The 25,723-nt window shown below is 48.9% G+C and overlaps 14 protein-coding genes across 16 annotated transcripts; 7 read left to right on the top strand and 7 right to left on the bottom strand.

Moving 5' to 3' along the window:
• Nucleotides 1-360: 360 nt before the first annotated feature.
• Nucleotides 361-1,630, top strand: FOXG_05101 (uncharacterized protein). The gene is made up of 2 exons (XM_018383211.1): nucleotides 361-1,224; nucleotides 1,280-1,630. The coding sequence occupies exons 1-2, from the start codon at nucleotides 907-909 to the stop codon at nucleotides 1,412-1,414; spliced, it is 453 nt and encodes a 150-aa protein (XP_018240096.1). The 5' UTR covers nucleotides 361-906; the 3' UTR covers nucleotides 1,415-1,630.
• A 218-nt stretch (nucleotides 1,631-1,848) lies between these two features.
• On the bottom strand, nucleotides 1,849-3,288 carry FOXG_05100 (H/ACA ribonucleoprotein complex subunit 2). The gene is made up of 2 exons (XM_018383210.1): nucleotides 2,693-3,288; nucleotides 1,849-2,639 (listed from the first exon to the last, which is right to left on the bottom strand). Exons 1-2 carry the CDS (start codon nucleotides 3,000-3,002, stop codon nucleotides 2,224-2,226), a joined length of 726 nt encoding a protein of 241 aa, XP_018240095.1. The 5' UTR covers nucleotides 3,003-3,288; the 3' UTR covers nucleotides 1,849-2,223.
• A 63-nt stretch (nucleotides 3,289-3,351) lies between these two features.
• Nucleotides 3,352-4,402, bottom strand: FOXG_05099 (ubiquinol-cytochrome c reductase subunit 8). Of its 2 annotated transcripts, XM_018383209.1 has the most exons (4): nucleotides 4,205-4,402; nucleotides 4,037-4,062; nucleotides 3,645-3,822; nucleotides 3,352-3,591 (listed from the first exon to the last, which is right to left on the bottom strand). In XM_018383209.1, the coding sequence occupies exons 1-4, from the start codon at nucleotides 4,255-4,257 to the stop codon at nucleotides 3,534-3,536; spliced, it is 315 nt and encodes a 104-aa protein (XP_018240094.1). In that variant the 5' UTR covers nucleotides 4,258-4,402; the 3' UTR covers nucleotides 3,352-3,533. The 2 variants fall into 2 exon arrangements, with proteins under 2 accessions (XP_018240094.1, XP_018240093.1); XM_018383208.1 differs by having other exon boundaries at nucleotides 3,365-3,591; nucleotides 3,645-4,362.
• FOXG_05098 (prohibitin-1) lies at nucleotides 4,215-8,167 on the top strand. The gene is made up of 2 exons (XM_018383207.1): nucleotides 4,215-4,981; nucleotides 5,033-8,167. Exons 1-2 carry the CDS (start codon nucleotides 4,652-4,654, stop codon nucleotides 5,543-5,545), a joined length of 843 nt encoding a protein of 280 aa, XP_018240092.1. The 5' UTR covers nucleotides 4,215-4,651; the 3' UTR covers nucleotides 5,546-8,167.
• FOXG_05097 (uncharacterized protein) lies at nucleotides 5,568-8,226 on the bottom strand. Its single transcript, XM_018383206.1, has one exon. The coding sequence runs from the start codon at nucleotides 7,822-7,824 to the stop codon at nucleotides 5,866-5,868; it is 1,959 nt and encodes a 652-aa protein (XP_018240091.1). The 5' UTR covers nucleotides 7,825-8,226; the 3' UTR covers nucleotides 5,568-5,865.
• A 455-nt stretch (nucleotides 8,227-8,681) lies between these two features.
• On the top strand, nucleotides 8,682-10,880 carry FOXG_05096 (uncharacterized protein). The gene is made up of 3 exons (XM_018383205.1): nucleotides 8,682-9,179; nucleotides 9,240-9,539; nucleotides 9,604-10,880. The coding sequence occupies exons 1-3, from the start codon at nucleotides 9,102-9,104 to the stop codon at nucleotides 10,558-10,560; spliced, it is 1,335 nt and encodes a 444-aa protein (XP_018240090.1). The 5' UTR covers nucleotides 8,682-9,101; the 3' UTR covers nucleotides 10,561-10,880.
• A 163-nt stretch (nucleotides 10,881-11,043) lies between these two features.
• Nucleotides 11,044-12,934, top strand: FOXG_05095 (uncharacterized protein). Its single transcript, XM_018383204.1, has one exon. The coding sequence runs from the start codon at nucleotides 11,679-11,681 to the stop codon at nucleotides 12,375-12,377; it is 699 nt and encodes a 232-aa protein (XP_018240089.1). The 5' UTR covers nucleotides 11,044-11,678; the 3' UTR covers nucleotides 12,378-12,934.
• Nucleotides 12,935-13,517: 583 nt separating this feature from the next.
• FOXG_05094 (uncharacterized protein) lies at nucleotides 13,518-14,412 on the bottom strand. The gene is made up of 2 exons (XM_018383203.1): nucleotides 14,024-14,412; nucleotides 13,518-13,975 (listed from the first exon to the last, which is right to left on the bottom strand). Exons 1-2 carry the CDS (start codon nucleotides 14,094-14,096, stop codon nucleotides 13,647-13,649), a joined length of 402 nt encoding a protein of 133 aa, XP_018240088.1. The 5' UTR covers nucleotides 14,097-14,412; the 3' UTR covers nucleotides 13,518-13,646.
• A 225-nt stretch (nucleotides 14,413-14,637) lies between these two features.
• FOXG_05093 (uncharacterized protein) lies at nucleotides 14,638-15,649 on the top strand. The gene is made up of 3 exons (XM_018383202.1): nucleotides 14,638-15,005; nucleotides 15,058-15,149; nucleotides 15,200-15,649. Exons 1-3 carry the CDS (start codon nucleotides 14,867-14,869, stop codon nucleotides 15,455-15,457), a joined length of 489 nt encoding a protein of 162 aa, XP_018240087.1. The 5' UTR covers nucleotides 14,638-14,866; the 3' UTR covers nucleotides 15,458-15,649.
• Nucleotides 15,536-16,479, bottom strand: FOXG_18984 (uncharacterized protein). The gene has a single exon (XM_018399135.1). The coding sequence runs from the start codon at nucleotides 16,024-16,026 to the stop codon at nucleotides 15,673-15,675; it is 354 nt and encodes a 117-aa protein (XP_018240086.1). The 5' UTR covers nucleotides 16,027-16,479; the 3' UTR covers nucleotides 15,536-15,672.
• Nucleotides 16,480-16,705: 226 nt separating this feature from the next.
• FOXG_05092 (CMGC/MAPK/ERK1 protein kinase) lies at nucleotides 16,706-18,941 on the top strand. 2 transcript variants are annotated; one of them, XM_018383200.1, is made up of 5 exons: nucleotides 16,706-17,131; nucleotides 17,243-17,375; nucleotides 17,447-17,513; nucleotides 17,564-17,878; nucleotides 17,935-18,941. In XM_018383200.1, the coding sequence occupies exons 1-5, from the start codon at nucleotides 17,019-17,021 to the stop codon at nucleotides 18,561-18,563; spliced, it is 1,257 nt and encodes a 418-aa protein (XP_018240084.1). In that variant the 5' UTR covers nucleotides 16,706-17,018; the 3' UTR covers nucleotides 18,564-18,941. The 2 variants fall into 2 exon arrangements, with proteins under 2 accessions (XP_018240084.1, XP_018240085.1); XM_018383201.1 differs by having other exon boundaries at nucleotides 16,738-17,131; nucleotides 17,447-17,878.
• FOXG_05091 (uncharacterized protein) lies at nucleotides 18,881-20,810 on the bottom strand (the record flags this gene model as incomplete). The annotated part of the gene is made up of 6 exons (XM_018383199.1): nucleotides 18,881-19,076; nucleotides 19,126-19,266; nucleotides 19,318-19,974; nucleotides 20,024-20,435; nucleotides 20,485-20,607; nucleotides 20,664-20,810. 6 exons carry the CDS (start codon nucleotides 20,808-20,810, stop codon nucleotides 18,964-18,966), a joined length of 1,593 nt encoding a protein of 530 aa, XP_018240083.1. The 3' UTR covers nucleotides 18,881-18,963.
• Nucleotides 20,811-21,623: 813 nt separating this feature from the next.
• On the top strand, nucleotides 21,624-24,650 carry FOXG_05090 (uncharacterized protein). The gene is made up of 4 exons (XM_018383198.1): nucleotides 21,624-22,034; nucleotides 22,098-22,201; nucleotides 22,261-23,308; nucleotides 23,366-24,650. Exons 1-4 carry the CDS (start codon nucleotides 21,915-21,917, stop codon nucleotides 23,522-23,524), a joined length of 1,431 nt encoding a protein of 476 aa, XP_018240082.1. The 5' UTR covers nucleotides 21,624-21,914; the 3' UTR covers nucleotides 23,525-24,650.
• On the bottom strand, nucleotides 23,654-25,257 carry FOXG_05089 (uncharacterized protein). The gene is made up of 2 exons (XM_018383197.1): nucleotides 24,708-25,257; nucleotides 23,654-24,651 (listed from the first exon to the last, which is right to left on the bottom strand). Exons 1-2 carry the CDS (start codon nucleotides 24,835-24,837, stop codon nucleotides 24,035-24,037), a joined length of 747 nt encoding a protein of 248 aa, XP_018240081.1. The 5' UTR covers nucleotides 24,838-25,257; the 3' UTR covers nucleotides 23,654-24,034.
• Between the last annotated feature and the right edge of the window lie 466 nt (nucleotides 25,258-25,723).

Genomic DNA, 25,723 nt, shown 5'->3' with positions numbered 1-25,723 from the left:
GGATCACATCAGGCACTTTTCAGCTGGGGGCTCTCGAAGGGAATTCGGCTGGAAAGGGACACAATGGCAGAAGAAAGTCGATGGCCGCCTTTGATATTACCGGGGTTCATTGTGAGAGAGAGCCGAGGGAAAGGAAAGGAATAGATGTAAATGACGCCGTGACACCGTCACTCGTCACTCACTTCTGAGAAAGTCTGGGTACCTACTGTGCTAGAGATTGGTTATGGCGCTGTTCCCCGCTAAGACTTGCTTGCTTTCATGGAACTGAACTCTGCTGGAGTTAGAGCAGCAGCTACAAACCCTGGTCACCAAGAAACTTGCCCTGGACCTGGACCAAGCTTCCCCATCTTTTGCCCCGCCCACAGGAGATCAAGCTCCAACGACAGACAGGGCAGCTGTGAGTAAGTAAGTATGCAAGAGTGAGTGAGCTCTGCTATGACATGTCTGAGTCGTACACGTAAACGTCAGATCAGGTACAAAGAAGTTGGCAGGGGAGGAAAAGAGTTGCACCCCGCAATAAGTGAAGCTCAGTGAATTGAATCGGTTAGTGGCAGTGAAGAGAAGCTGCAGTGGCTGGAACATGGAGGAAAACGGTTCAGAGTTGAAATTTGTCTCACCAAATGGTGACATCATCACATCTGGTGACGACACAAGGGCAGAGGGAGGAGGGGAGAACCGAGAAACAGTCAAGGCAATGGAAGGCAAGCCACCCGGAAGCGCTTTTCTGAATGATGCAAGATCGAGATCTGTGACCAGCTCGAGAGTACAAATACTGGGAAGGATCCAATCCAACGAGCTGTCACCCTATTCTTTCACACTCTAACTCATCTCAACCAATTGAAGCTATACCCATCTCTTAACACATCAACTCAACCACAACAAAACAAACAAACACAACTCATCAAAATGTCTCTGCACTACCTCCCCCCCGTCAAGCCCTCTGCCATCGCCCTCGGCACGGCCTTCAACCACGGCATTGAGCTCGCCGTCCTCGCTCCCATCTTCGGCCAGACCTACCAGCGCGCCAAGGCTGCCAACACCAAGGAGGAGTTCATCCGCTCCAAGGAGGCTTCCGGTGCTGCTCTCGCCTGGGGCTCTTCCCTCATCGGCTCTGCTCTTCAGTCTTATGGTGTCGGTGCTCTCATCAACGCCACTGGTACGCTGAGCTACAAGGGCGCTGCTTACCTCGGATCCCTCATCTTCTTCGCTACCTCTGCTCCCGGCGTATGTTTTCACTCTTCTCTCTCACTGCATCCACTCACTAACTAACCTTCTATAGTACATTGCTCAGATCTTCGTTGAGAAGCGACCTCTCGACACCGTCGGCGTCAGCCTGGCTACCAAGCTCGTTGAGACCCTCGGTCTCTCCGTCTTCCTCACCTGGTGGGGAACCCGAACCAACCCTTTTGAGTAAATCTTCTCTTGACCAAGGTTTTTTAATCTCCCCATGATCGGGATGAGGTTTTCATGATGAATTTGTTATACCGCGGCTTCGGGCCTGTGTGAAATAGGAATAGGGACGATGTACCTATAACAGAAAGCCATTAAGGCAAAATAATACCACACAAATGAACAAAACTGCATCCTGATAATGTGATGTCAATTATTTGAATGCATGGAATTAGATGACCGGAAAGCTATGAAGCGATGTGCATATTATAAAGGGACCTTGCGGCAACTGCTACTCGCAAATACGTGGCTGAAGTTATCCAAAGACTCGTAGTATACCGAGGTTATGGTTCGTCCTATAGTCTATCAATGATGTGATCAGGCTAAGGTGAGTATCCAGAGAAGGGTTAAGCCGTGACAGTGCTTCGGTATTGAGCTGTCACATTCGGGTGTATTGTGGTGGTGTTGCGGGTTGGATCGCGTGCCGTGGCTTGACGAATGATCTGAATTTCGCGAACGCATCAACATCACGAGCTCACAGGTTACAGCTCAAGATCTGCCATGTGTCAAATTCAAGGACCCTTGATAATCATGTCCCATTTTTAATGCAATAGCTAAACCTGAACGCCGCCAAAGCCCTCATCCAGCCGTTGGTTCTCCGGCTAGATGTTCTGGTATAATACATCCAGACTTGTACTTGTTCTAACACACCACACCATCCGTCCCAGGGTAACCTCGCTCTTTCTTGATCTTTGGGGAACCCCGCTCTCTCTTCATCTTTGGAACCTTTCCTATACTGACGGCACTGTCGCGTCGTCGATGGACCTTGTCCCCCTAGTACTTGGTTCCACCCTTGACCCAGAAAGCCTGCTTGCCATACTCCTTCTGCACGTACTTGACGAGAGACGCGTAGCTCTCGCCGAACGCCTCACCATCATCCTCGCCGTCCTTGTCAGCAGACTTGTCCTTTGACTTCTTGCCCTCGGCCTTCTCCATGATCATGACCACGGATGTAGGACGCTTGGTCTTGGCGGCAGCGCCGAGCTCAGCGCGCGACGTGACAAAGATGAAGGGCACGTTGTGGTCCTCGCACAGCACGGGGAGGTGAGAGATGACGTCCATGGGAGAAATGTCGCCGGCGATGATGACAACGCCGGGGAAAGAGGTGTTGCCGGGGGCGGAAGGGGGAGACTTTCGGAGAGTCTTGACGACCTCCTTGACGCCGCGCTTCAGGGTGTTGTTCTTGGCAGCTGTGAAATGTTAGCGATCTGTCCGAAACACATCGTTCTCTGTAATCGCATACCCTTTCGGATGGTCTTGTAGACCTTCTTCATGCCCTTCTCATCCGCCACGGGGAGGGCGAAGGGAACGACAGTGCGCTCAAGAGGGAGCTCGGTGGCCTTCTCCTCCTCAGCATCGGAGTCCTCGTCCATATTGGCAGCGGCAGCGGCAGCGACGGGGGCATCCTGCTGGAGCTTCTCCTCAAGGGCGGCGGCGAGCTTCTCCTTCTTGTCCTTCTTATCCTTCTTCTCCTTCTTGGACTTTGAGACGCCGGACTCGTCGCTTCTCTTCTTGTCCTTCTTCTCCTTCTTATCGGGCTTCTCGGCGGCCATTGCTGCGGTTCTCTCGAGGAAGCTTCGTCGAAGTTATTACTTGTGTCTTCTTTGGAGTCGCACGGAGATTGTTTGTGCGAATTGAAGGGTCCGCGGCAATGTTGGTGGTCGCAAAGTTACCGTGTTTTCTTTTAGCACTTCACTGACCTCGAAATTTTCTAACTTTTTTTTTCTTCGGCGAGTGGAAGAAGAGCTACCGCGAAGAGTTTCGGCGTTACATACCGCCGATTCCGTACCACATTTCTAGATTCACGTGACACTTATCAACAGTCCAATCATGCTCTCGGCAATGACTATTACCAGTGGATCCGATATCGATTCGGATCATCAAGAGATATGCCATTGATGGGATCACTGTGTTAGAGACTTCAATTCGATTGCAATGTATGGATGCCGAAAGGTCAATCAACAAATAAATAGTGTGACTGCTGTCTATTGCACCTCCTGATCTAGGTATTGATGATGTACAATGAGTCCAGAGGACCTACTCCAACACATCCGCCGTGGTTTTGCTCCAGTAATGTAACCGATTTACTCCTCCTCATCACCGAACTCGGCACGACCAGCCTTGGAGTTAAGGTACTCGCTTCTATGGCGGAAGTTAGTATTTTGCTTGTGGTTGGGCGCTGTGTATAAACGAACCGCTCGACAGCCCAGTTCATGATGTAGTAACCAGCAACCATGGGAGGAAGCCAGTAGAAGATTTGGCCCTTGGTTCGGCGGAAAGTGTTGAAGATGGCATCGTGGAAGGCACCGGCCCAAGGGTTCTGTCGGTTGGCGGACAGACCGTAAGTGATGATACCACGCTGCTTCTCACCACCTGATATCGAGTTAGTCTCCAGTTTCGTCGATGACGTTGATGAATCCCCGAGAATATCCCATCGATGAATTTCGAGACCGGTTATGCGCATGCATCGATTTTTGGTGTTATATCGACCCAATTGCTTCCACCTCGTGCATCGTCATTATCCGTTGGTCCGTCGCGTTCATCGACCCAGTTCCCTCGTTCGCACATCGTAGGAGCAATCACTTACCAAAGTGGCCCCAGTTACCAATGTAGCTATTAAAAGTCCGTCAGCATTCAATTCCGTCTCTATTGGTACATTTTGGAGGCTTGGTGTTGTTCGTTCGACCATTAACCATTGGAAAAGCCGCACGCAACAGAACCACCAATTGCCCTCGTTCAATCGCAATCCACGTACTGTCCGTTCTTGGGGTCGGCAGCGCCGCTTCGGAGCATCTGAGTCGGTCTCATTTTGGCGGATTTGGCACGAAAAGTCGAGGTCTCTCGTGTGTGGTTTTTGAAGTCGTCGGTTTGGAGGCGAAAGGCAGAAAAGGGCCACTTGAGGATTTCTCGGGTTGGAAAGGAAAGCGCAGACGCAGGCTTTCCCCATCAGCCGAGCTTTCCCGAAGTAGCTTAGCTCCGAGTACCAACCCACCTGAAGGAATTCAACAGCCAACCAACGAATCGTACTGGGAATTTGTCCAAAGGTGGACTAAGAGCTTCAAATCATCATCGCCGTCCGTTGACTCCGAAAAGCTTCAGCTACGCCTCAGTTCCCATCGATATTTGGGTTCTAACGACCACCATTTTTGACCGACGTCTTGCAACGATACGCCGAACAAGACTTTAAGCACACCACATCAAAATGGCGGCCGCTGCGAGAGCCCTCAACTTCATGTACCGCATGGCGGTCCCCGCTTCAGCTGTCGTCTTCCTAGGCAGTCAGTCTATATACGACGTCAAGGGAGGAACTCGGGCTGTCATCTTTGACAGATTGTCTGGTGTTAAGGAGACCGTCGTCAATGAAGGAACCCATTTCCTTGTTCCCTGGCTGCAAAAGAGCATCATCTTCGATGTCCGCACCAAGCCCAGGAATATCGCAACAACTACCGGCAGCAAGGATTTGCAGATGGTTAGCTTGACACTGAGAGTGCTGCACCGACCAAATGTCAAGGCTCTCCCCAAGATTTACCAGGTAAGATGAACAAGTAATTTCTGGTTCAGGTCATATGACTGACTCTGATAGAACCTCGGTGCCGATTACGATGAGCGAGTCCTCCCCTCTATTGGAAACGAAGTCTTGAAGGCTATCGTCGCCCAGTTCGATGCCGCAGAGCTCATCACCCAGCGAGAGGCTGTCTCTGAGCGAATTCGAAACGACCTTACTCTTCGTGCTGCCGAGTTTAACATCGCTCTTGAGGATGTTTCCATCACCCACATGACCTTCGGTCGTGAGTTCACAAAGGCTGTCGAGCAGAAGCAGATTGCCCAGCAAGATGCTGAGCGAGCACGATTCATCGTCGAGCGTGCTGAGCAGGAGCGTCAAGCCAACGTCATCCGCGCCGAGGGTGAGTCCGAATCCGCCGAGGCCATCAGCAAGGCCATCCAGAAGGCTGGTGACGGCCTCATTCAGATTCGAAAGATCGAGGCCAGTCGTGAGATTGCTGCCACTCTTTCTTCAAACCCTAACGTCGCCTACTTGCCTGGTGGAAGCGGAAAGCAGGGCGGTCAGTACCTGCTGTCAGTGGGTAGGGCTTAAAGTAACGGACTTTGTATGATGTAAAGGATGTTGAGGAAATGACTGGGAAATCCCCGCTTATCGTTGGCGATGAAAACATTTATTCATGAGCGCCAACTATGTATTTCTAGAACGAGACCAGACGGGAGTATCAACCCTATCTCGCAATGTATAATCGCCGGTGGCTTCACGGCTTCTCCCGTTCCAAAACGGCATTAACTAAGCTGAACCAGTGACCAAGTCCAGAACACCTCGAGATCTATGATGCCCAATGCTCTCCAGTCCCATGAAAATTCACATGCGTATCTAACTATCTTGAATATGGCGCCCATGCTCAAGAGCTATGCCTCGATGAATGCCTCCGTCAATCCTGAAGCTTTCCCAGGAGCCACGAAATTACCATCCACCAGTTTCCAACCCTCTCTCTGCATATCCATCCACTCATTCCTAATCTTGAGACGAACAAGGTCTCCTGCTGCCCTTGCATCTTCAGCAGAATCATGGCCTACCATTTTTGGACCCGTCTCCTGTTGAATCTTGCGGTTGAGATGAACATCCATGAGCATCTTCAGGCTATACCGATATGGTAAACCAGCCTTGTGGGGGAAGAGCAGCACGGTATCAATTAGTGTTGGATGCACAATACGGACTGAGTTGAGATCGTTCTCGAGACCATGTCCGATCAAGGGTGTTGTTGGAGAGACCAGTTGAAATAGTAGGCCTCTGGCGACTTCTGGAGATGAGACGATCTTGAGCTGCTTCTTCTTAGGCTTCAGCTCGCCATCTTCACTCACATCGTCGTCGCTACTCTTAGTTGGCTTCGTCGATTTGTCCGCGGTCCATGATTCAGCTTGGGCGAGATCGTCTGGCCAGACACCGGAGTATCGCGAGTTGAGGTCCAGAATTTCTCCCAACGGTCGAACTAGAACATCTAGCAGCTCCTCGCCCGTTGGCCATGATGTTGCGGTTAGACGGATAAGTTCCATGCCGAAAACTGTATAACCCATCTCGCAATCAAAAGCCACTGCTCTGTCCGTAGGCACGACAGGATTCTCGGGAGTTTCTGCAAAGTTAAGCACAGAGGCAAGTCTCTTGGGATCTGAGGTCTTGAATACGTGGTGATCACGAGTGAAGCAGCCAACAGAGTCACCGACTTCTTGTCCACAACACTGATATCGCTTGGGCTGCCTGGTGTTGTCGCCTGGAGCCTTGGGGGCGATGAAGGTCTTTCCCCAGTGGAACGTGCATGTCCCACCAGAAGTGAGTGCACCGTCTTCTTCACGTCTTCCAGGAAAGACCTGGAAGCGTTGTTGGCAACGGTCACATTTCTCCCATCCTGCGGCTGTTGCTACACCTTGTCTCGCCTTTTCGATATCAGCTTCTGAAGGTATGCTAGCAACATAACCATGATTTGATAGCTTATCGATGGGAGTCAATATGCGTTTCGTAAGCTCAACCTCCTGAGCAGGGGTCAGGCCGGTCTTGATTTCCTTGGGTTTCTCGTTAGGATCTTTTCCAGCTGCTTCGAGTTCCTTCTTCTTTATTTCATCCTCTCTCTCAGCCTTCCACTGATCAACCTTCATTCGCTTGTATTGCATGACTTTGTTTTTCATGACATTAGAGTACACGGCGGTCTTGTGGACGGCAACGTATTCCTCTTCGTCTAGTGTTCGAACGATAAGATCTTGATCTGATAGTAGAAGTCTCGTCTCGTCTTTCTTGATCTTAGCTTTGAGTTCTTTGTTCAGTCGGGTAAGTTCTTGGTGAAGCATTTTGACTAGCCTGAGACGGACGTCATGAGCAGCAGGCAATCGTTTAAGGAGTCTTGGATTCAGTGTCTCGGCCTTCTTGGGCTTTGCTGGTACAGGTTTTCGGGCAGAAGACGGACGTGATTCAGTAGCAGAATGACTTGTTTTGGCAATCTTTGAAGAAGCTTTTGGAGTGTGATCTTGAGTGTCCATTTTCCGTTTCAGTGGTGGAGGAGAGACTGTTCGAGCTGCTGTTTCAAGCTTCTTGGCTACTGGCTTTGGGATATCATCCGTTGAACCCCCACGAGATGTTCCAGAAGAGCTGGGTGCAACATCCTGGGGAGTTTTAGGTGAAGGAGGCGGATGAAAGGGATCTGTCCTCACACGCTTGCGTGGTACATCCTGGTTTACTGCGGTGGCCTCATTACTCGTGTCATCTGATGAAAGTCCTTGTGATGGTGGTTCATATTTCTCCTTTGGATGGTTGAATGGACAGAGGCTCGCTGCGCAATCATCGCCCTTGGGACAGGGGATGTGTTTAAATAAACTCATGGTGACGACACCTCAAAGTGACGTTGAGGGTTTCCTAATATGAGCTCTGTGTCTGCATTCGTGATCATGCGAGCTTTTATTGATGCCAGCGAGATCGTTGAGCGTGAATGGATGAATCAAGTTTGGAGGTTGAAGCCAGGTTTAGGGTGGTTGTGCTTGGTGAGGCGAAACAATAGGAGGTTATCCACTGCAGTGAGATGAGTTGTTGTGGAGAGGTTGAAGGGAAGACCGTGCTGATATAAATGCACGTGAGCTTCTTGAAGGGTCGGAGGAGCCAAAAGAGAAAAGTATCAAATTATCGTCGTTTTGATTCAATTGAGATTGTGCTTTTGATATACAGATGAGGCTGAGCTTGAAGACAGAGCTGCAGGTAGCCTAAGCCTTCAGCTCTCAAGCGGTTGCTCTCATGATGAGACCCACCTTTAGCAGTACGCACTCCAGTGCTGAACTCCGCCATGATTTTAGAGGCTCATGAGCCATGACGCTTCATACCAACTGGAACAAGGGATGGACTTTGGTTCTTAGTAATAATCACAGAATTATGAGAATGCAGCTGACTATCTGTGTACTAGTCCTAACCACATACTGAAACAGATCTGGTTCTCCTTACATCGACGACAAACTTGTTTTCAGTGCACTTACATAGTACACCCTAAAGGCGGCTCGCACTCGGTTTCGCACTTCTTTGTAGGCGTCATGATAGGAATTCAGCTCGCCCAAATCTAGAACCAACCCGCGATGGTGTGGGAAAGCGCCACATTTGAGGATCGATTAAATAGATGAGGTAAGATCCGTTGACCAGTTAGTCCATGCAAAGCCAGCTATTGGCAGTAGTCGGAATTCACATCTATCCGAGATATCGTGTAGACTGCGATAAGTCCGCAACTATAAAGACTGAATGAAGCCTCTACTGTTATGGCTACGACGACCACGTCTTCAACTCAGCCCCACGGTATTAATACTCGCTAAACACCGTTGTCAGCAACCAGATTGTATTCCTAAAACGGCATATGCTGTCGCGTGTTTGGTCGACGTCGATAGTTGTCATCGATATTCTGGTGGGGACTTTAACGGCTTAACTCCGTGCTGCCTCCGTATTTCTGCAGTTGAGCGGACTTCAGACAACCCGACTTTACGCAATCCGAAACTCCGTTGGGGGCTACATCTCCTGAGAAACCTCAACTAATTTATTCTTAAAAGACTGGCAACTTTTCTGCCTCAGTCTTTTTTTTTTTTTTTTTTTTTGGCCATTTCAATTTCATCGCACATCTATCATCATGTCTAAACCTGTTGTTCTTGAAGACGTTACTGGCGGAAGCGCAAAGGCTACTCACCTTTGTGTTTTAGTTCACGGCGTAAGCATCATCCCCTGACGATCAATCCTTATACGTCATGTAGCGCTGACCATAGAATAGCTTTGGGGAAACCCAAGTCATTTGCGCAATGTCGCTAAGGCGTTACGCGACGAATATTCCGAAGACGAATTATATATCCTGCCTGCTGAGAAGAACTGCGGCAACTTCACATACGATGGCATTGAACTTGGTGGCGAGCGCGTGTGCGCAGAGATCGAGGACAAGTTACGCAACATTGAAGAGCAAGGAGGCAAGATCACCAAGTTGAGTATTGCAGGATATTCGCTCGGTGGTCTAGTTTCGCGGTATGCGGTTGGTTTGCTTTATGCGAAGGGAATTCTTGATGATCTCGAATGCATGGTAAGTCGCACCATAGGGGAAGAGATAACACGAAAGAGATTGGATGAACTAACAATCCTGTCAGAACTTTACCACATTTGCATCCCCCCATCTCGGAGTAAGAACGCCACTTAAAGGATGGCTCAACAACATCTGGAACGTCCTCGGCGCCCGAACGCTATCAATGTCCGGTCGCCAACTTTTTACCATCGATAAATTCCGCGACACCAATCGACCTCTTCTCGCAGTGCTCGCCGATCCAGATTCTATCTTCATGTCTGGTCTCAAGAAGTTTAAGCGCCGCACACTATACACAAACATTGTCAACGATCGAAGTGTTGTACACTACACATCCGCCATTACCAAACATGATCCTTATACAGACCTTGAAAAGGTCAACCTCAACTACCTCAAGGGATACGAGGGTGTGATTCTTGACCCTGACCATCCTATTGCGCTTCGACCGAAATTCCAACAAGACACGCTATTGACAGACTACGAAGCTCTCAAGAAGTGGGTCAAGAGCATCCCGTTTATGGTGACGGTCGGTGTTATAATTCCGATCGGAGTTGTTGTCTTCCTCGCCAACTCTGCCGTCCAAACAGTTCGAAGTGCCAATCGAATCAAGGCGCACGAGTCAGGAGAGGCTGGGTTGAAGATCGAGCAGTACCGCATGCCCCTGCGGATTAAGGAGATTCGAGAAGAAGTCGAACAAGCTTACGAGGTTCTCAACAGCTCACAGAACCAGCAATACTTGGCATCGTCAGATTCAGAAGATGATCTGGCGTATGATGCTGAGGATCGCAAGCTGCTGAAGAAAGAGCGCAGGATGTCGACTCCTGGACAGCCTACGCTTGCGCTGACTCCTGATCAGTTCGAGATGATTGAGAACTTGGATGCAGCTGGTTGGCGCAAGTTTCCTGTTCACATTCAGAAGCATCGACATAGTCACGCGGCTATTGTTGTGCGCATGGATAAGGAGAGTTTCGCTGATGGTTGGGTTGTTTTGAAGCACTTTGCTGGAAGTGAGTTCCTCATGTAAGGGGAATGTGCTATTGCAATGGATTGTAATGGATTTATGTGAGATGCATTTGCGTGGCGTTGGGAATACCTTGAATACGGTTGGGATATATGGATAGAAATGGAGTTTCACAAAATGCCTTTTATTAGACACAGGCAAGGAAATCTTTAGGACATTTTAGCGACTTTAGCGAGGATACTCATTAATTCATGGGATAATGATGATTTATTAAATCTATGTAACCGATCTCTAGGCAAAAGGTAGATCTAACATTGAGATATTAACTCCCATGTATGCTATGTCATGGTGCAGACCAAGTTATATTAATTCGTCATGCTCCCACACCGTGGCATCGTGAGTCCCAAAACTGCCGTCATCTCACCAAGCTTTGGTGTTGCAGTCTGATGACGCTGTGATACAGCATCACGTGTTAATCGCCACATTCTCTCCCCAGATCAACCGACCCCTCATCACGGCCCAATCGGAAACTTGTGAGTTTCGTGATCAAGAAGCTCTTAATTGGCTAAAACGACCTCAATCAGCCGATTGCTCATGCTTTTGCCTCCACTTTCTTCTAAGTTCCTCCTCTTTTTCTTCTTCCACAGCGGAGAAAGAAGCCCAGACCAGTCGAGTACGAGTACCGACTGTTGCCAAAGTCTCGTGCTGCTCTGCTCTGCTTTGCTTGTCGAGGTCGCGAGGGTCTCTAGATCTAAACTTGATCACTCCATCATCAGCTCTTCTATTGTATTATTCTTCCCCTTGTGTAAATTCTCTCGCGGCCCGACATAGCTGCGAGCTCCGCTCTTGAGTCCGTCTTACTGCTTCTCTTGTCGATTTCCCATATCCGGCTCCGCGCCCCCCGGAGATAAGAAAGTGACAGTGCTTGAGCCGAGGCGCCGGCTCAATTTTCCGCAACCACCAACCTCTTAGTGATCAACTTGATCCAAGAGCATCCTCGAGCTTACGGCTCATTGGGATAGGAATTGGGGATTCAAACAGCTCTACGATTTGTTTTAGAGCTTCTTTGCACAATTGATAGGTCAAGCCAATTGCCACTTGATCAATTGGACCTCTTGTTCTACCTCGCTTCTCTTCGATTCTTTTTTCTTGACGAGCAGGATTTGCTCGAATCCGCGACAATGGTTCTCACTCATACGACAAACCACAACTATAACCACCCATTCCCGACTGTCACTCTCGCCTACTTCCTCCGATACTCCTCGCCTCAGCTAAACCCCTTCGCCGCCCATGTTCTCAGCACCGACACCATTGAGAGCTATGTCGACCCAAAAACCCGTCGACTTCACACAACTCGCATCCATTTGAAGAAAAGTCGAATGCCTGGTGCTGTATACAAGCTACTTCCTGCCAGTGTCACTGGTGGTGGCTCTGGAGACAAGGCTTCATACATCCTGGAGACGAGTGTTGTTGATATCAAGGAGGGTTGGATGAAGACGGAGAGTCGAAACCTCAATTTCACGGGTGTACTTTCTGTCATTGAGAAGCAGGAGTTCAACGTTCCTACCGAAGGTGTTAACCAGAATCCTAACGAGACTGCTGTGACGACTATGGTTCAGTTCAGGTCAAGACTGGGGGATAAAATTAGGGGCAAGCTGGGACAAGCCCAAGAGGACGGTTGGTTCAAGAATGGCATCATTGGTGGCTGGGGCACGAAGGGCATTCAACGCAGCATCGAAAGCATCGCCTCTACCAAAACGCAGGATCAAATGGGTAAAAGCCGCGATGGCATGAAACTCGTCCTCGAACGATTGCGCAACAATGGCGTAATGGGAGTCCTCGAGACGATACGGCGAGAACGTCAACGACAGCTCGCTTGAACGTATAACGATACGACCAACTGTAACAATGAACGACAACGGCCTTTGAGCAGCACAACCTCGGGAGGGAAAGGTTCTTGATGGGCTGTGTGCGCTCTGTGTACTATTATTGCTTTTCACTTGAGCCTGGCGTATGTGTCTTTTTTCTTTTGGATAGGGGAATCTGTGGAAAATCTGGAGATGCGATGCTGGAATCGGCCAGCGGAGCGGATGAGGGGACAGAATAACGTGTGATGACGGCGCCTCAACTATATGTGGCATCCCCTCTCTTGTATTGTGTATGAAGAATGAATGGAAACAAAATTTCAAAGAAGTTTATTGGTCTAGTGATTGGCCGCGTGGATGTGAGGTTTGAGCTTGCCCGACAGCTTATCTGAGGTAACAAGCTTGGGTCGTGTACGTTCCAAGCTCTTAGACAGCCTATGGACTTACTTATATAACAAAGGTATATGCATGTGAACCTTTGTTGTATCATATCGTAGACTTTGTCTAAGTAATGCACTCCTGCTCCAAACTCCAAGTATCTCTTTCAGTTGTACGTTTCGCTGCGTGGTTTTCCATGAGTGGTATCGGGCAGATACAAGGCTACTTGTGAAAGCTCTTAGACAAGCTGGCAAGTATGCCACACTGCAAAGAGCTATGGTTTTCACCCGTGAAGGGTTCAATCGCATCTGGTCTCGTAGGAGCAATACTGATGCCTACGGATACCGATGCGGCCCAAGGGAGAGAGGGAGATTACTACGAGGAGTCTTGCTATCGGTCGTGGTTCTACTGTCAAGGCAAATTATGACAAAAGGCAGACGACGGAAGCTTTGAAGTCGCCCTTATCATGGTGACTTTTCATGATGGCTCTTTGCAGCACACTAACAACTCCTATTTCTACGATAAGCAGCGGACATCACCATTCTATATTCCACACATGCTAACGGCTGTATAGTTCACTCATATAGTAACTTCCTCTCGCAGCGATGGGTCGTTCTTCTATGATCATCCAGTTGTTACCTTGAATTCCACCGAGCATCAAGGATCTCAGTCTTCGTTCCTCATTTCCTCCCAACACTGGTGTATGCACTGTTATTGAACTTGCTTTGATACACAAGTGCCTAGAATTCGACCCCTTACCACCGTTCCCGAGACCTCCATCAGACTACTCTATCCCTTGGGCAATTGTCGTTGAATACTTGTATCATTATACGGGGAGAGGATCAAAGCAATAAGCAAAAAGGAGTGTATTCAAGTCAAGAGCACAATATTCGTTTTCCTAGAAATTCAAGCCATTTGGTACACGGCGCCAACAGATCCCTCGGTATCCTCGAAGAATCTATACAGGCCAAACTCGCCCTCTTTTTCCTTCTCAGTCAACATTTTACCACCAGCTTTTTCAATGATGGACCCGACATTGTCAACGTTTTCGACGAACCAGTAGACACAGAGACCTCCTTTTCCGGGGTGGAAATTACCAGTGTGGTCAGGAGCCTGTTGAATACCACCTGTCAAGCCAAGGCTAGGGTTGAAGTCGAATTTCCTGAACTCATCAGGATTCTTGTGGTCGGAGTCCTTGAAGCTGAAGTTGAATACAGCCTTGTAGAACTCTGCAGCTATAGAGGTGTAAGAGCAAGACAAACTGGCAGTTGGCTAGGACATACCACGGCTGACATCTGTGGCAGGGATGCTCATCCAGACGGGAGTACCAAAGGCCGGTGGCTTCCATTCAGACATATTGGACGATTGGTATGATATTAAGAAGAATGAGGAGTTGTTTGAGAGTGAAGGATGATGAGGAGAGTTCAACCTGAGGCCATTGAGGTATCGAGGCCCTTTTTATAGACCATCTTGCTGCCTCTTCACACAACGAATTCACGCTTATTCACAACTCTCTCTCGCATTGCTAGTTGTGAACCGTGAAAATGGGAAGACTTTAGGCCGATGGCTTGAGCTAAGTGACGATGCTTGCACGTTTTCAACAATCGGAACGCGTTTAAGGAGCCATCTTGACAAGGGTATCGGACGCCAGCTGAGCACGAGAGCACGTGTTGCTTAGTAAAGGCCATACAGTGTTTGGTTCACTGAAACTTGTTTATTTTTCGGATTGTGTAAATGATCTGATACAATGCCAAGGGATACTGAGACATAGTGGCAGTTGGAGATGAGAGGTGAAGTTTGGTTGTGCTATAGGTAGCTTGTCTATATCACCGGAAATATTGTTGATTATAATCTATCCTCTTCATTAGTTCAGCTTTTGATGGCCATGGCTTTTAATACTGTGCCCGTGCCCCTCCATCTCTCCACTCCAAAGCCTGGAATTGTAAGATGGCGGGGCAGATTAGATTATGCGCATCGGCCCGTCACGTCACTCAATCCCATTGCGATCATCAGTATTTCGGTTCTTTCATTTTTCCCTCCTTTCCCGATAAATAAGCTTATTGGTACTTTTTCTCTTCTCGCGATCGACCTACTCTGTTTCATATCACTGTATCATCGTCGAAATCATGCCGGATCAAATAAACGTCCTCTTTGTGTGTCTCGGCAATATTTGCCGCTCACCCATGGCTGAGGGTATCTTCCAGAGCCTTGCCAAGCAGCCGAATCTCAAGGATAAGATTGGGCGCATCGACTCTTGCGGTACAGGTATGAAAATCGGAATAACTAACCAGAATTCAACTGATTATTCTCGCTGTAGCTGCCTATCACAGCGGAGAACCCCCGGATGACCGAACCATGGCTACTCTTGAGGCCAATGGTATAAATGATTATGACCATCTCGCGCGGCGCGTATGTTTCCCAGCTCACCCGCAGCACAATCTTCCTGACACGATATCCAGTTCCACCCGAGCGATTTCAACACCTTTGACTACATTTTCGCCATGGACAGGTCGAACCTCTCCGATCTCCACAGACTACAGAAGAACGCCCCAGACTCCAAAGCCAAGGTTATGCTCTTCGGCGAATTCAGCGGAACAAAGCGACCCGAGATCGTCAACGACCCTTACTACGGCGGAGACGACGGCTTCGCAAAGGCGTATGAGCAGTGCACACGGTTCTCCAAGAACTTCTTGAAGGAGACTTTTGGAGAAGAGTAAATGGACGGCACGGATGGAGTTGGGGGGTGGTGATGGATTTAATACCCGATACCTGTACATACAGATGATCAATGAAGGGAAACGAGGTAGGTTACATATTAGAGGGACTACGGATAGGTAGATTAGAATATTTATTGATACTTCAACAAAGTTGATGATTATTGGCTGAATGAATCCCAGCAAGACGGTTCGATTAAGTTGGAGGGTAGGTTATTCTATGTCGATCCCACAGGTTGTGTCTCAGAATCCATGAGGTCGGTTTCAGATAAACACCCATGAATGCTGGTCTCGAAGCAAGAAACAGAAGGAAGCTCGGCGAACTTTTCTCTGGGCCACTTGTTACGAGATGGTGTAATCACAAGCTTGCTGAACTTTTCTAATGCCTTCACAATGATCAAACGAGCGAGGAGAATTGCCAAAGACATCAGAAACAATACCGTACACCATAATGTCGCAGTCTGAGAGTTCAGTGACAGTCCCACTTGGCAAGCTTCAGCCCTATGCTCCCAGGGCTGACGATGCAGCGGCCTAGTGGGCGGCCTTGAACTCGGGCTGAAGAACAGCGTCATTCAATTTGTCTGACTTCACTCCGAGTGTCTCTCATCTCTGTCATGTTGCATCGGTGATGCCGGACCCAGAGACTATGATAACAACACGAGGTCATATTGTACACCTGGCAACTTGACGGCATTGGATCCTAATTCTCAGTGGAGGCTTTACGTGAGGCGGATCTCTCAGATGCCGGGTGAGATTGGATGAGATTGCTGACCATCGGTGATGGCCTTTAACAGACTCAGCCCCTTGGTGGCACGGGACGGCGTGCGGCTGGATACACGACCTAACGAAGCGGGAGGTGAATGCCGAGATATCTTCGTTAGGTCGTCTCTTGTGAGGAGGAGATAAACTTTGGACTTCGTAAAAGAACGCGTGTTTTTAAATCATCAAATTTGAGTCTGTGTCCTCTGAGAGTTCAACACGACGAGTTCCCCTTTTTGCAGTAGATGAGGCCGAGCCGTTGCATGCATCACTGCGACTTGAGAACAAGGGTCGTTGTCGCGCGGCTATCAAGTGAAGAGCTTGATTCGTTCTCTCATTGGCCCAGTGGGTGTGGGGGCCGCAAGCCGAACAAATCAGCCACATCACCAGGCGGTGACTTCGCTGCGGGGTCCCTTTTTTCATACCTTAGCGGCTTCGGGTCACTGTGGATCGGTTCTAGCAGCCCTGAAAGCCCCTGCTAAAACAGCAACCCAGTGCTTCGTCCAGTAGCAGTCCAGAGATGGGCTCAGCAGCTGAGGGAGCTATTTCCCATTCCACTCGTTCAATCCGCGGGACCCAACCAACCAGCAACATAAGGTACATACATATATCGCAAAGACGGCGCTGACTGTTTCTTTGTCTTATTCTTACACAGCATTTCTAACTTTTCATCTTTATATACCTTGTCCTTCCCTATAAAGTTCACTCCCCAACCGACGCAAACGGTTGTTCCTCTTTGACCAAACCTTGTCGCATTCGAAGCTTCTATCTGCCCCGCATCCAAGATCATATCAGGACAGACACCATGTCGGACCTCCAAGGACGGAAGGTCTTCAAGGTCTTTAACCAGGACTTTATTGTCGACGAGCGCTACACGGTCACCAAGGAGCTTGGACAGGGAGCCTACGGTATCGTCTGGTGAGTGCGCATCCTGTTACTCGTGGCACTCGTCGTCTCTTGTGCTGCGACTCCAAACTCGTCTTCTACCCCGCCGCATCTGCATTTGCTGACGATAACCCCGCCTCTCAGTGCCGCCGTTAACAACCAAACCAACGAGGGCGTCGCCATCAAGAAGGTCACCAATGTCTTCAGTAAGAAGATCCTCGCCAAGCGCGCCTTGCGCGAGATAAAGCTGCTTCAGCACTTCCGAGGCCACCGCAACGTGAGTTCTGCCGAGGCGCAACGAGTACCAGGGTCAAGCAAGGACGCGTATGCTAATATGCTCACGAATAGATCACATGTTTGTACGACATGGACATTCCTCGACCCGATAACTTCAACGAGACGTATCTGTACGAGGGTCAGTAACGAGCCGAGAAGAAACAATGACCATAAGCTGACACAGGGTAGAGCTGATGGAGTGTGATTTGGCTGCTATCATTCGATCTGGCCAGCCTCTTACCGATGCCCATTTCCAATCCTTTATCTACCAGATCCTTTGTGGTCTCAAGTACATTCACTCCGCCAATGTGCTCCACCGAGATCTCAAGCCCGGAAACTTGCTCGTCAATGCCGACTGTGAGCTCAAGATTTGTGATTTCGGTCTTGCCCGAGGTTTCTCAGTCGATCCCGAGGAGAATGCAGGATACATGACCGAGTACGTTGCTACCCGATGGTACCGTGCGCCCGAGATCATGTTGAGCTTCCAGAGCTACACCAAAGCGAGTATGTGTGACCCGAAAGCCACAGTGTTAATGGATTGTCTTACTGACCCAATATAGTTGATGTTTGGTCTGTTGGTTGTATTCTTGCTGAGTTGTTGGGTGGCCGACCTTTCTTCAAGGGCCGTGACTACGTCGACCAGCTCAACCAGATTCTTCACATTCTTGGAACTCCTAACGAAGAGACTCTCTCTCGCATTGGCTCACCCCGTGCTCAGGAATACGTTCGCAACCTACCTTTCATGCCCAAGAAGCCATTCCCTAGCCTGTTCCCTCAGGCCAACCCTGACGCTCTCGACCTTCTCGACAAGATGCTCGCCTTCGATCCCTCATCTCGTATTAGTGTAGAGCAAGCTCTCGAGCACCCTTACCTCCACATCTGGCACGATGCCTCAGACGAGCCCGACTGCCCTACCACATTCAACTTCGACTTCGAGGTCGTTGAGGATGTTGGCCAGATGAGAGGCATGATCCTGGACGAGGTGATGCGATTCCGACAGACTGTTCGCACTGTTCCCGGCCAAGGTGGCCCCGCTGGTCTCCAGAACCAGCAGGGTGTCCCCGTTCCTCTGCCTCAGGGCAACAGCCAATGGACAGCGGAGGACCCTCGTCCACAGGAGTATCAGGGCCATGGAAACACGGGGCTCGAGCAGGATCTTCAGGGAGGACTGGATGCCTCTAGGAGATAAGGAAACATATTCGCGTATGATAAAAGTCGGATAGTGTCTTAGAGGAGGTTCAAAGACATCGCTTCAAGTTCAAAAAGAGAGAGATGCTTTAGGAAAGGGAAACAAGGACAAGTCTTGGTGGTTTCAAGAATTTAATGCCTGATACGAGGAGGATAAGAGAGGGAGGATTCAGCTTCAAGAAGCTGATGTGGCATGCTTGTACATGGGTTGAGAGGGTTGAGCAGCGATTCCCTCGTCTTCAATTTCCATGTCTATTTTTCCAAACGAGAAACAAGATGAATACGATATTTCTTTATCTGTTACATGATTCGTGCCGGTCCCAGTAGTGATGTTACTCTATATGACGAGCACAAGGTCTTCCAATGTCTACATGCTGATGTCTATTCTACAGTATTTCCCTTCAGCCAACAGTCTCATGTACGAGCTTGGCCATAGCGATGACTTTTTCTTCTTCTAACCTACGTGCAACGACTTGGAGACTAACTGGTAGTCCATGGACCAGCTCTGCGTCGTCTGTTTGTGTTAATACTATTCGACTGTATGACTAAGGGGGGGTACTCACATTCTTCGTTGACAGACTTGCACAATGGACTCAGCGGCTCATACGAAGCATCAAGCTTGTCAACATCCTTATCAACGTTGATGCTTGTAGCAAAAGAGACAGCTGAGTAATCAACCACGTTGAAAACACCAGTATAAGCAACTATCCATCATTAGTCTGTCATCTCATCTCATCAGTAACCTGTATACTTACCATGTCTTAGGCTTCCATGCTTTCCGGTACTGTAGGGAGTTGTTGCACTGACGATAGCATCAATGCCTGCCTTGTTCCAGCGATCGAGATAGCGGTTCTGGAAAGCTGTTCGCTCGAGCTGAAGCTTCCACATCTCGGAGGTACTCAAATCTCTTGCAACTCGATAGGCTTCCATCTCAGGTCTCCAAGGCTCATCTGTACGCTCAAGTTCCTTTCGGATAGTTTGTCCACCATCAGCTGTGAACATGCGCTGAAGAAGTTCACTGCCTTCCTTCTGGTCAACAGGATCCCATTCGATGATGGTATGTCCCGCCGCTTCGAGCTTCTTCTTGGCGATCAGGAGAGCTCGAGTTACAGGTGGTGTTGGCCGGACCATGCCGTCGTGCCACATGAATGCGATCTTTAACTTTTCAGGGAGTTGGGCTGGGCGCCAGGGAATGGGGAGACACTTGGGGTCGACGAGCCATGGCTGAGAGTCAATGACGGCTTTGCTGTAGAGCTCAACGTCTTGAAGAGTTCGTGCTAGGGGGCCGTTGACGGAGAGGACGGCTTCTTGGCCGGGCATGCCGGAGCGACAATTGCGCACTGGGAATCGGCCTGCCGAAGGACGGATGGTGAAGATGCCAGTGCAAGCAGCAGGAATACGTAATGATCCGCCTATGGCAGTGTAAGTTTATTGTTGCCAACTTGAGAGCGTAGAACTTACCGATATCAGATCCAACACCAAGTGGACTTCCCTTGAATGCAATAAGTGCCGACTCTCCGCCTGAACTTCCACCACTGGTAGTACTCCTATTCTTAGGGTTCACAGTTCGTCCAAAAGTGTTGTTAACGGACTCTGCAATCATCATAGCCGTAGGTACATTGGTCTTGACGTAGAAGACAGCACCGGCATTTTGAAGAACTGTTGCAAGTGCAGAGTCAGACTTGGCTGGGTCTCCAACATGAGCTGTGAACCCGACAGTTGAGTCAAGACCTTCAAGGTTGAAGTTGTCTTTGAGAGAAATGGGAAGGCCGTGGAGGGGACCGACGGGAGTTCCAGTTTTGGCGAGATGCTCGTCTAGTTGACGGGCTGTTTGGAGAGCGCGCTCAAAGCAAGTCTCTGCAAGACAGTTTGTCTATACATCGTGTTAGTACAACGCAGTTCTCGTTGTGTGACTGACTTACAAGCTGATGAGCGGCAGATGCTCGTTTACAGAATGCCTTGGTGACATCCTCAGACTTGTACTCCCCTGAAGCAAGTTTCTCAAGGAGTTCAGCAGCATTCAAAGATGTGATAGCGAGCTCTTCCTTTGTAAACGAGTCCTTGCTCTCAGGAACGCACTGGATACGCCACTTGGCGCCACGGTCAGGCTTCTCAGCGTACAAAACGTAGAGCACCGATGTTTAGGGATGGAAGAGTCCAGAGCCTTGATCTTCTTGTCGCTGATATCCTTCCAGACAGGAGTGGTATCAAGGGTGGCTGTTTGTGTGGTGGTGGTTGTGAGAGTCATGACGGGCGAGACTATTGGTGTGCAGTATCTTGGGTTAGCCAAGGGAAGATAGAGAATAGAGGCAGCTTAAATCTAGTCTGAGATATCTTAGTCGAAGGCGTCAGTTGAGGGTTGTAGCAGTGTAATAGGTATCTTTCCTATTTGGGTTATTGCCGGTCCGGAGTTAACTGTGGTGCACTAGTGATTTTGGTTCCCTTCCTGATGGGGAGAGGTATCAACGGGTGAAGCGTGGTTGTATGAGGGGAAATGCAGCTTATCACGAGGTGTTGACACTAATGAGATACGAATATCTGGGGTAATTCCAGATACTCGGTAATAGAACAGGGATCCGAATTCTCTGCTGATAGCTATATCTTTGACATGTTTTGACCTTTTTGGGTGAGTATATCCGGCGGATGGTTAAAGATTCGCCTAACTAACTACCTCAGTAAACATGGTGAACTACTCCAACTCCATTTATATAGACTGACTTTCTCTCTATAACACTGACTATTTGTTTATCTAAGAAGAGAGAAATATCTACAATTCTTCGTATCTGCTCACTCTTGTCATTTATCCAAACTAAGCTATCTTTAATATCAGCTGTTTACATATCAACCCCCGTCTCCATCCAGATAGATACCTCAGTAACATCCGCCAAACTACCCCGGCATCTCCTATCTCACTAACAAGGAACTTATCTACCAGGTTCGTATAGATACGTTTCCGAAACAGGAAACGAATCAAGCAATCAATTGCGGAGAGAAATCGTATCTTCAGGGATGATCAGCGCCCTGCACGTTCTAGCCTATCGCTTCCCCGCAAATTCCCAATTTTTTGGTTGCTTATCGTTTCGGTAGATTAAGACTAGACTTGGCCGAAATCGTTTGACTTGCTCGCTCAACACGCGACTTGACTCTGATACTGCAGCGCAATAGGAGCGTTGCCAAGGTCGGTATAATTGAGTCTTAGAAACTAATACTGCCAATGACTATCTTTGTCTGCAGCTTCACTCGGCATGTATAAGTAGACCAGGTCTCGACCCCTTGGTTGTCACTCTTCATCATCATCATCATCATCATCAAAATACTCGCCACTTCAGACTCTTTCTTACAAGTCGCAAATATGTCGTCGAAACTGAAGGAGTATCTTCATGTTGACTACAAGCCCGGAGAGAGACGTCTTGTTCAAAAGATTGACTTTTTCATCTTGACCTTTTGTTGTTTGAGTTACTTTGTCAACTACGTACGTTGTCATACCCTAATATACTTGTTTGATTCATGTACTGAACTGACTGACTCTGTATAGCTTGACCGAAATAACATCAACAATGCCTACGTGTCTGGAATGAAGGAGGACCTTGGGTTCGAGGGCGACCAGCTGAACCAGATCTTTACTTGCTTCACTGTTGGGTAGGTTCCCATCTATCTCATGTTCCCTCTCGCCATAAACACATTCTGACAAGTCACAGCTATGTCATCGGCCAGGTTCCCTCCAACCTCTCCCTCCAATACATCAAGCCTCGCATCTGGTTCCCTCTCATGATGGTTCTCTGGGGCGGTCTCACCATGGCTACCGCTTCCGTTCAGAGCCCCAAGTCCATCATGGCAATTCGCTTCTTCCAGGGCATCTGCGAAGCGTCAACCTTTGTCGGCACACACTATATTCTCGGATCTTGGTATACAGAGAGAGAACTGGGCAAGCGAAGTGGTATCTTTACTGCTTCTGGCCTGGCGGGAACTATGATTGGAGGATTCATCCAGACGGGTATTCACTCAAGTATGGATGGTCGAAATGGATTGACCGGTTGGCGATGGCTTTTCATTATCGATGGCCTCATTACCATCCCCGTTGCTATCTACGGCTTCTTTCTATTCCCCGATACACCGCATACGACCACCGCCTTTTACCTCTCCGAAGAGGAGCGAGCCCTAGCTAGATCGCGTGTTCCTCCCGCTGAAGAACGACCCAAGCTTACCTTTGGCTATGGAAAGATGGTTCTCACATCTTGGCTCTGGTGGGGATTCGTTATTCTCTGGATCATCGCCGGTGAGACCGAGTCTTTCAGCACCAACGCCCTCTTCGCTCTCTTCCTCCAAAACCACCCGACCAAAACATACACTGTCGCCCAGAAGAACAACTATCCCAGTGGTGTGCCAGCCGTTGGTATTATATCTACGCTGTTTTGGGCAACATTGACCGACTTCCTGTCTGGAAAGCGATATCTTGTTGGGTACTTCATTGGCATCACTGGAATCGCCACAGCTATCATGGTCTTGGTTGCTTCCAAGGACCCTACGAACCCACATTCTACCACGGTTGTCTTCGCAGCTTACTACTGGGCCGGTTCTGTCTACGCGTGCCAGGCTACCTTCTTCGCTTGGTGCAACGATGTCATGCGTCACGAATCAGCCATGTTCCGTGGTATCGTGTTGGCTGGCATGAACACGGGCAGCAATACCATCAATGCTTGGTGGAGCATCGTCTTCTATGGTGCCTCAATGGCTCCGTGGTTCATTGTAAGTTTCTATCATTCAATGTTGACTAGCCTTGACAGAGCACTGACATTTCATTAGCGAGGCATGTGGGCAATGATTGCTGTTAGCATCGCCATGATCATCTGGTGTACGGCTTTGACTTACAAGTGTCACAAGTATATGACCAATGTGGTCATTTCTTGCGAGAGAGAAAGCCTGGAACATGAGAAGCAGGTTGTCGGAAAGGAGGATGCTTGAGTGATGTGTTCTGTATTATCTTGCATTCTTGATGATGGATTGTCTAGCGTTCTTTGCAATGGGAGTTAGTTGATATACTTGAAGCGCGTTTGTGCAACTTGGTTGCTCACATTGATTTGCCATTTCATTCACGGTCATGTGAGAAGTCAAGATTTGCCTAACGAACTTGATCCAATGTATTTCCATTTGACAATGGCTAACTACCTATCTCCGTTCCACCCCATCTCACTATCCACTACGCCCTCCAATCCCTTCGTGTCAAAAAGCAAAACGCCAAATGTTGTTCCCTAAATGTCCTCTGGGGTAATGATGCATTCACACCCGTAATAAACCATGGTATCTGTTCCCAAAACCCGAGATTTTGTACCAGTAAACGATCGTCGTGAAACGTATGAGTATCCTATGTAAAGCGATTGTAACCTTTTATAAACTCCGATGAACCGCCGTTCTATCTGACTAAGAAAATATGTGATTAAGAAGTGAAAGATGAAAAGTCGTGACTGGTTTGCTTTAACCGTAGAACCAGTAGAGAGTGGTGTAAGAGGTGCTGTCGGTGCCCTTGGCCTTGCAGCCGTGAGAAACACCACCGGCAGTCATGACGCGGTAGACGTAGGAGACACCAATGCTACCACCAGCGTCACCGAGGTAGAGCCAGTCGACAGCGCCGGTACCATCAGGGCCAGCGGAGGCAGTAGAAGGAGCCTTAATACCGTCGAGCTTCTTGCAGACGAGAAGTTGGTTGGCCTTGTCGAGGTCAAAGGTAGGAACTCCAGCAGCGTTGAAGAAGTGATGTCCGAGGTAGGGGAGCTTCTTCTGGAGGCCTTGAACCTTGAGATCTTCCTTCTTGGGGAAAGGGTTGGTGGTGGAAGCTCCGACGCCGTTTGTGTTGAGGTTAAGAGGGACCTTTCCGGTGCTAAGAACATCGCCAGTGAAAGAGGCCCATTTGTCGGGAGTTAGAGATGAAGGGCTTTGGCCCGGGTAGAGATGGGTGATGTCGTAGAGAACAGCTAGAGCACCAACGGCAGCGGGAGTAGCAGCGGCATCAGCACAGGTGTAGTTCTGAATGCCGAAGCCAAAAGCGATGTGCTTGAGAGCTACACCTTGAGGAGGAGCAGGGAGTTCAGAAGCTTTAGGTAATGTTAGCGAAACTGAGGATGTATAAGTCGGTTGAGCTAAGACTTACGACCACCATTGACTGGGAGGACAGGAGCAGGCTTTCCAGGCTTGCAGCTAGAACCAGGTCCAAAGGTAGCAAGAGGAGAAGCCAAAGCCAAAGTGGCAGAGGCAAGGACGAGAAGGGAGTTGGCGAGCATGGTTAATGATGATGTAGGAGATCGAATGCAACTTTCTGAGACACCGGACTATGACAATGCGTTTAAGGAGGTAAAAGATGGTGTCGATCGTGTGTAATGGGAATTAAAGCACCAACAACGACTAAAGAAGCAGTGATAGCAGAATAGAAAGGGTGATAGAAGAAGAGCAGAGCTCGGTCTTGTATACAATCGGCGGCAACAACGAGTACAAGGGCGGCAATGCTAATAATAAACGCAACGAGCAAGGGGTCTAAGTGGATGGGGCGTTTCCACCTGGGCGCTTATATTGAGAGTTGGTGTGGTGAGTGCAGAAGGAAGAAGCGGGGATAAGAAATGCAGTGGTTACCAGAACCAGACAAGACTTATTAGAGAACAAGAATAGAAGAGGACTAGGGAAGAGTGGAATTGGACTTGGAATTGATGGCGTTGATTGTGGTTGAGGAGACGAGGTCGTGATAGACTTTATATACAAAACAAGTCAAACTCTACTGCGCCCTATCTAGGCAGATTTTGCGATGGACACGAAACCCAACAAACAGAACAGAACAACATAGTTTCTCCTTTGTTTCTGTTTCTTGCCTCGCCAAAAACTCAGACGAAAGCGATGCAAGCAAGCATGGGCTAGGCCTCGAAACGCGGGCGGAGGCGAGAGAGAGCGAGACCCTCCCAATCCTTGTAAGTGGAGAGTGTAGGGATCAAAAAATCCCAGTGTAATGCAACGCTTTTCGCTTGGGGGATGGAGGAGGAGGAGGAAAATAATCTAATGGAAGGGCGGCCGCGTTGAGAGGCGACCCTAGCGCGGGCGGAAGCGTCGTTTTCTGGAGGTGTAGCTGCAGGGATCATAGTTGTATTCGGCTTGGTGTTGCCGTCAGCAGAGTCTCAGTTG

This window comes from Fusarium oxysporum, chromosome 7 (genome assembly GCF_000149955.1).
Source record: "Fusarium oxysporum f. sp. lycopersici 4287 chromosome 7, whole genome shotgun sequence".
In the NCBI taxonomy this organism is placed as follows: Eukaryota; Fungi; Ascomycota; class Sordariomycetes; order Hypocreales; family Nectriaceae; genus Fusarium; species Fusarium oxysporum.
The sequence above is the reverse complement of the archived record's forward strand: the minus strand, read 5'-3'. Positions and strand labels throughout refer to the sequence as shown.

Bases quoted from the DNA above. Each gene is read 5' to 3' on its own strand.
- FOXG_05099 (XM_018383208.1), bottom strand. From the start codon at position 3,913: ATGCGCATAACCGGTCTCGAAATTCATCGATGGGATATTCTCGGGGAT. The intron at 3,592-3,644 runs GTTCGTTTATAC...CTTCCGCCATAG, and splicing joins ATGAACTGGGCTGTCGAGCG to AAGCGAGTACCTTAACTCCA.
- FOXG_05094 (XM_018383203.1), bottom strand. From the start codon at position 14,096: ATGTCTGAATGGAAGCCACCGGCCTTTGGTACTCCCGTCTGGATGAGC. The intron at 13,976-14,023 runs GTATGTCCTAGC...ACACCTCTATAG, and splicing joins TGCCACAGATGTCAGCCGTG to CTGCAGAGTTCTACAAGGCT.
- FOXG_05096 (XM_018383205.1), top strand. From the start codon at position 9,102: ATGTCTAAACCTGTTGTTCTTGAAGACGTTACTGGCGGAAGCGCAAAG. The intron at 9,180-9,239 runs GTAAGCATCATC...ACCATAGAATAG, and splicing joins TTTGTGTTTTAGTTCACGGC to CTTTGGGGAAACCCAAGTCA. The intron at 9,540-9,603 runs GTAAGTCGCACC...CAATCCTGTCAG, and splicing joins TTGATGATCTCGAATGCATG to AACTTTACCACATTTGCATC.
- FOXG_05097 (XM_018383206.1), bottom strand. From the start codon at position 7,824: ATGAGTTTATTTAAACACATCCCCTGTCCCAAGGGCGATGATTGCGCA.
- FOXG_18984 (XM_018399135.1), bottom strand. From the start codon at position 16,026: ATGACGCTGTTCTTCAGCCCGAGTTCAAGGCCGCCCACTAGGCCGCTG.
- FOXG_05093 (XM_018383202.1), top strand. From the start codon at position 14,867: ATGCCGGATCAAATAAACGTCCTCTTTGTGTGTCTCGGCAATATTTGC. The intron at 15,006-15,057 runs GTATGAAAATCG...TTCTCGCTGTAG, and splicing joins CATCGACTCTTGCGGTACAG to CTGCCTATCACAGCGGAGAA. The intron at 15,150-15,199 runs GTATGTTTCCCA...CACGATATCCAG, and splicing joins ATGACCATCTCGCGCGGCGC to TTCCACCCGAGCGATTTCAA.
- FOXG_05098 (XM_018383207.1), top strand. From the start codon at position 4,652: ATGGCGGCCGCTGCGAGAGCCCTCAACTTCATGTACCGCATGGCGGTC. The intron at 4,982-5,032 runs GTAAGATGAACA...TGACTCTGATAG, and splicing joins CTCTCCCCAAGATTTACCAG to AACCTCGGTGCCGATTACGA.
- FOXG_05092 (XM_018383200.1), top strand. From the start codon at position 17,019: ATGTCGGACCTCCAAGGACGGAAGGTCTTCAAGGTCTTTAACCAGGAC. The intron at 17,132-17,242 runs GTGAGTGCGCAT...CCCGCCTCTCAG, and splicing joins GGAGCCTACGGTATCGTCTG to TGCCGCCGTTAACAACCAAA. The intron at 17,376-17,446 runs GTGAGTTCTGCC...GCTCACGAATAG, and splicing joins ACTTCCGAGGCCACCGCAAC to ATCACATGTTTGTACGACAT.
- FOXG_05101 (XM_018383211.1), top strand. From the start codon at position 907: ATGTCTCTGCACTACCTCCCCCCCGTCAAGCCCTCTGCCATCGCCCTC. The intron at 1,225-1,279 runs GTATGTTTTCAC...AACCTTCTATAG, and splicing joins TCGCTACCTCTGCTCCCGGC to TACATTGCTCAGATCTTCGT.
- FOXG_05089 (XM_018383197.1), bottom strand. From the start codon at position 24,837: ATGCTCGCCAACTCCCTTCTCGTCCTTGCCTCTGCCACTTTGGCTTTG. The intron at 24,652-24,707 runs GTAAGTCTTAGC...CATTACCTAAAG, and splicing joins CCTCCCAGTCAATGGTGGTC to CTTCTGAACTCCCTGCTCCT.
- FOXG_05095 (XM_018383204.1), top strand. From the start codon at position 11,679: ATGGTTCTCACTCATACGACAAACCACAACTATAACCACCCATTCCCG.
- FOXG_05090 (XM_018383198.1), top strand. From the start codon at position 21,915: ATGTCGTCGAAACTGAAGGAGTATCTTCATGTTGACTACAAGCCCGGA. The intron at 22,035-22,097 runs GTACGTTGTCAT...GACTCTGTATAG, and splicing joins TGAGTTACTTTGTCAACTAC to CTTGACCGAAATAACATCAA. The intron at 23,309-23,365 runs GTAAGTTTCTAT...ACATTTCATTAG, and splicing joins CAATGGCTCCGTGGTTCATT to CGAGGCATGTGGGCAATGAT.
- FOXG_05100 (XM_018383210.1), bottom strand. From the start codon at position 3,002: ATGGCCGCCGAGAAGCCCGATAAGAAGGAGAAGAAGGACAAGAAGAGA. The intron at 2,640-2,692 runs GTATGCGATTAC...AACATTTCACAG, and splicing joins CTACAAGACCATCCGAAAGG to CTGCCAAGAACAACACCCTG.